Genomic DNA, 6,081 nt, shown 5'->3' with positions numbered 1-6,081 from the left:
ATTAAAATTATATTACAAACTATTAAAAAAAATTAGTTAAACATATCCAATCATCTAACAATTTATAATATCATTTTCACATAATAATATGATATGATTAACAACCGATTAACAAATCATAAGATTAGTAATATTTGTGAGAGATGCATGCAGTTATAGTGGTTGATTAAATGGTTGTTGTTGCAGCTGTGATCCATCCATTTGCAGAGCACATAGCATATTTTGTGTTATTTGCAATTCCACTTTACACAACAGTGATTACAAGGACAGCTTCCATTGCATCCTTCGCTGGCTATTTGGCCTACATTGACTTTATGAATAATATGGGTCATTGCAACTTTGAGTTCATTCCAACCACCCTTTTCTCCTTCTTTCCCTTCCTCAAATTTCTCATCTATACTCCTTCGTAAGTTCTCTCTTCTCTTCTTACTAATTAATTCTTAAAGGACCGACAATAATAATAATAATAGTTGTATTTAGTTCATTATGTAGCTTTCATTCGACGATTACATCTTATCTTGTATGGAATTTAGATCATTGAAAGCGATTTATATTATACTTTCTGTTTTTGAACGAAAAAAATAGAAAAATTAATCATAATAAAAGAATTAACTCTAATAAATGTATTCATCATGATCATGTCACTATTAGAAAACAGCAAATTATTTACGAATTTTAGTTTTTACTTGTTATAAAATTATTTTTTTTCAAAAATTTAAATTGATATGAAAAGACACATAAATAGTTATATCTCTAATATATTTTTTTTATGTTAGAGTTTTTTTTTTTTGAATTTTTTGTATAGACTTTATTTTTCTTCTTATTTGTCTTTTTGTTGGATTTTTTTGGATTATTAAGGATTAAACTTTACATTTTTAAGTAATAAAAATCTAATATTATACCATAAAATCAATTTTTTTTAAGTTTAAATCAATAAAAAAGATACGTAAATAATTATATCTCTAATATTATTGATAGATTTTTTTTTACTAACGGGTTTTGTTCAATGTTAAAAGATTCGTCGGTAAAATGCAAGCATATTTACATGAAATAATATTTAATTTAAAAATCAAATTGAAGTTCAAATTTATATTTGATAACTAAAATTAAATAATATGTAAACAGTAACTAATATTAAATAGAAAAATTAAACTTTTGGTGACATTTACATTTTTTGAAGGATTTATATATACGAGTATTTCTTTATAATAATTTTAAATAATAAGTAGTTGAGTAAAACTAATCATTACTATTATAACCTTTTTTTGGGGATAAGATATATATGAGCCATGAGGGACCAGTTATATAGATAGAGATGCATCCATGCAATATGGGGATTCCATCTTGGTACGTAGCTAGTGGGCAGTGGTCATCACTAGTATTGTTTATATAATAAGGACACATTAAACTGCATCAAGCCCAACATTCCAATAAATTATGTGACCAATTTGGATGACTTTTCCTCTTTTATGGGTTTCTGTTACTATCATCAAAGAGCGTTGTAACTCAATTAATGAATTTTGGTGTTGCGGATGAGTGTTATTAATTGCACTTTCCTTTTAGGGTAAATTAAAAAAAAAAGAGAGATAAAATGAAAAGAGATGTATTATCATATTATGCTGTCAACTAAGACCAATGGTCAATTCTGAGTGAAAATTTTATTATTAAATAGCGAAAACTCATATGCACAGTCACCTGATGAACTGGGAAGACATATGTGATTGAATAATTTAGATAGGATCCCGCTATAGAGATAATGGATTAGATTTTGGGGTTCACTAAGTATCGAACTCTTGACCTTTCGGATCTAGCGCTCTAATATCATGTCATGATACTATTTATCCCAAAAATTTCAACTGATAAGAAGAAATAACACTAATGGTTATATCTCTAATACTTCCTAAACTTCTATTATACACATTATACAAATATTTTATTGGCTTCTCATACTTTCCCATTTATATAACGTAACCCTACTAAGTTCTCTGCAAGTTGTCTTAATATATCTGATAACGATCTTTTAAATAATGGAAAAAGGTGCTTTTGAACTCAAATAAACATTTACACATACACATTAATTATACAGTGTATATATATTAATAATAATGACATGTACGATGTATCCTTATTTCTCCAGTTGTCTACTCCTCCCTGGACCCGGTCAAACTTTTAAGTATACTTTGAATAAGAATTTTAACATCCATTGAATAAGCCAAGAAATTAAACTATACAGTGTATATATATATATATATATAAGATAAGGAAAGAGAAAAGTTACAGAGGATAAGATCTAACCCTACTAAAAAACAAATTGAGAAAAAAAAAATCAATTTATTTTTTTAATCTCACTCTTAGTCAAAAATAAATTTATTTAGAATAAAAATAATAAAACTAAGAATAATTTATTTAGATATGATTAAAAAATAATTAAATAATTATCTATCATAAAAAATTAAATTATTAAAGAATAAAATTAAAATTTATTTTAAAGTTAATAAAATTTAATTAATTAATTAAAAAAATTTAATATATTAAAGATAAAAAAAATAATTTATATTTTATTGTATATGTATCATTTTTTTTATTTTTTTAAAATTTATCTAATAATCATTCTACAAGCATTCTATAATAAATAAAGATTTTAAATTTATAATGCAATTCATTCTATTAGAATTCATTTTTATTTTACTTAATTTAATAATTTTTTTAAGAATAATGTATCATTTTTGTCCTTAATATTTTCATCCTATTTAAGTCACAACTCTGTTAACAAATCACTAACGACATAATAACATTGAGACAATTTTAAAATATTTAAAATTTAAATAGAATGAGTTAAACGTTATGAACAACTATGTTAGAGACAAAATAATACTTTACTCTAATATTTTATGTTGTACATTTTGTGATTTTGTATTTGAGTCCCCTCACTCTCATTTTGAATCTTTTTGAGGGTTTGATCTAGGAAAAAAACTCTGCTCTCATTAGTGAAATAATAATTAAAAGTATTTCATTAATAATAATTGAAAAAAATTTCCCCTTAACCTTTGCAGCCAATTTTGGTTTTTTAGATCAAATCTAATTAAGAACCTCGTATTATCTTTGAAGAATACTTACATTTAGTTTTTAATTTTGTACATGCGCTAACTAATATAATTTGCAATATATATGGCAGGTTCCACTCATTGCACCACACACAATTCAGAACTAATTACTCACTTTTCATGCCAATTTATGATTACGTGTATGGAACAATGGACAAGAGTTCAGACAAAACATATGAAATGTCACTGAAGAGAGAAGAAGGTTCAGTAGATGTGGTGCACCTAACACACCTTACAACCCCAGAATCAATATATTATCTTAGGTTGGGGTTTTCTTCATTAGCATCCACACCACAATCTTCAAAATGGTACCTCTATTTGCTGTGGCCACTGACACTTTGGACTTCTTTGATGACTTGGTTTTATGGCAAAACATTTGTTTTGGAGAGGAACAATTTCAAAATGCTCAATTTGCAATCTTGGGTTATACCAAGATTCCATGTTCAAGTAAGATTTCTTTAGTTATATATAGTTTTGGTTTTTTATTGCAAAATAAGTTTTAAATCCTTGTAAATTTGGTAAATTTTGGTTTCGGTAATGCTCGGAAAAAAAAAAAAAAACAGTCAAAACTTGTCTTATTTAGCATCTATTAATTATAGCGACACTCTTAAAATTTATTCAGAAATATTAACATCTATTTTTACCTCTAGTTACCAAATAATGAAGAATATATATATTTTTTTTCTTTTATTTTGTCAGTATTTCTTCAAATGGCAAAGAGAAGCATTAAACAAACTGATAGAGGAAGCAATACTTGAGGCAGAGTTGAGAGGAGTTAAGGTTTTAACTCTTGGTCTTTTGAACCAGGCAAGTATATATACCTTTTATTTTGTGTGTGTATGTGTATATATTATTTTGTGTATATATATATTAAGATATATTATTGTCAGTCTAATGAGATGGTTAAATCAAATGCTAACTGAACATATTTGTAAAAGGATCATTTTTACATGATTAACAAAAGCCTGCTTCTTTGGTATATCATCACTTCTCAACATTTTCTCAGATGGCATTTGTTCCCCCTTCCCATATAGAGAGAGGTTTTGAATTTGAGTCTAATGATGAAATTAGCCTTCGAAGGATATGTTATTCTTTAAATTCGTCTTTTTGAAAAAATTTATTAATCAAATTAGTGCTTTAAAAATTATAAATTAATCTTTTTTATCTTTCTATCACTTAACTAATAGTTTCCGTCAACAATTGATGATATAAAACATTAACGGATAGTATATATGACACCTAACATGTCTAATTGGATGTTGAATAAATATGTTTATAAAAATATATCAATTTAGTTCATTTTTTCAATTATATAAACCCTAATCCTAATATAACTTAACGACACTAAATTGATAAATTTTCATAAATATATTTGTTCAACGTCTAATTAGATATACTAGGTATCATGTGTGATGTAAGTTAACATTTTATGTCATTAATTATTTACTAAAACTATTAATTGAGTGACTGAAAGACGAAAATGATTAATTTATAATCTTTGAAAGACTAATTTGATTGATAAATTTTTTTATGATGAATTTAAAAAATGAGTTATCTTTTAAGGACTAATTTGACTATTAACTGATTCTTCGAACCTCTCCTGATGTATGTGACCAAAAAAAAAATTTAATATTGTGTTATATAATTTGAATGTATTGGATGATGCAGGGAGATAAGCTTAATAAACTTGGTGAGATTTACATAAAGAGCTATCCGCAGCTTAAGATAAAGATTGTTGATGGAAGTAGCTTAGTTGTGGCTATTGTTCTTAATAACATTCCCAAAGAAACAACTCAAGTGCTTCTTTCTGGTAAACTTACCAAGATTTCATATGCTATTGTCAGTGCTTTATGTGAAAGGGGTACCAAGGTACGTTACATTATTACTTTGATCTTTGCAATAATCTTGTTATTATAATCAATATATATTCATATTCAACGTGCATTTAAAAAACAAGAAAAAACAAGTTGGATTCCTTCATTGCTATTCCATGCAATTCTTTTCAGGTTACAACAATGTACAAGGATGATTATGATAATCTTCAATCAAAGCTCTGCTCTGAGTCCAAAAAGAATTTGGTTTTCCCAGGATCCTACACTGCAAAGGTACATGAAGAAAAAAGAAATCAAGATTTAATTATTCCGTCAATCCTCATAATTTTATGAATTTTTAATTAAATTCTTATACTTTTTTCTTTTCAATTAGGTTCCTATATCATATCAGATTTTGCAATTAATTCCTTGTCGTGACAAAAACATTGGAATTAACGGAATATTTCGTTAAATAAAATGAGCATGTCTAACAATTGACTGAATATTCTATTTTGATTAACAGAATATTCAGTTGATTTCAATGTTTTTGTGACAGCAATGACCTAATTACAAAATCTGATATGATATAGGACTAATTGAAAAGAAAAAAATATAAGAACCTAATTGAAAATTCGATGAAATCATAAGAACCAGTAGAGTAATTAAAACAAAAATCAGTTAATTCCATGAGAAACGGAAATTAAATTAAAATGTATTATGAAAATCATGTATCTGGTTTCAAATTTAATTTGCAGATATGGTTAGTAGGAGATCAAATTAACGAGGCTGAACAGAAAAAGGCACCAAAAGGAACATTGTTCATACCTTTTACCCAATTTCCTCCAAAGAAACTTCGCAAAGATTGTTTCTATCATACCACACCATCCATGCTAGCTCCCTCTTCTTTAGTTAACGTACATTCCTGTGAGGTAAGTCTTGTAATAACTTTTAAGGTTTAGCTAACATTTATTTGTTCTTATGAGTTATGACATAATATGCTAGTTATATCGAATCCGTTATTTTGATATTCAGAAATGGTATAATTCATACTTAAAAATCAGCTACCAAATTAATTATCGTATATTTGTATATAAATATATGTGATTTAATTTATTTTCAATGTATATTTTATATTTTAACATGTATTTTATATAATTAGCTAATTT

At 26.2% G+C, this 6,081-nt stretch overlaps 1 protein-coding gene across 2 annotated transcripts in view; it reads left to right on the top strand.

The window, feature by feature from the left end:
- The window catches only part of LOC107618742 (protein ECERIFERUM 1), a 39,965-nt gene that overhangs the window by 32,944 nt on the left and 940 nt on the right, over positions 1 to 6,081 (top strand). For both annotated transcript variants that reach the window (XM_016320885.2, XM_016320884.2), the window contains exons 4-9: positions 187 to 406; positions 3,176 to 3,551; positions 3,804 to 3,911; positions 4,773 to 4,973; positions 5,111 to 5,209; positions 5,671 to 5,844. In XM_016320885.2, the coding sequence (XP_016176371.1) occupies positions 187 to 406; positions 3,176 to 3,551; positions 3,804 to 3,911; positions 4,773 to 4,973; positions 5,111 to 5,209; positions 5,671 to 5,844 (1,178 nt within the window). The remainder of the gene's footprint in view (positions 1 to 186; positions 407 to 3,175; positions 3,552 to 3,803; positions 3,912 to 4,772; positions 4,974 to 5,110; positions 5,210 to 5,670; positions 5,845 to 6,081) is intronic.

Source organism: Arachis ipaensis, chromosome B09, assembly GCF_000816755.2.
Source record: "Arachis ipaensis cultivar K30076 chromosome B09, Araip1.1, whole genome shotgun sequence".
NCBI lineage: Eukaryota > Viridiplantae > Streptophyta > Magnoliopsida > Fabales > Fabaceae > Arachis > Arachis ipaensis.
The sequence above is the reverse complement of the archived record's forward strand: the minus strand, read 5'-3'. Positions and strand labels throughout refer to the sequence as shown.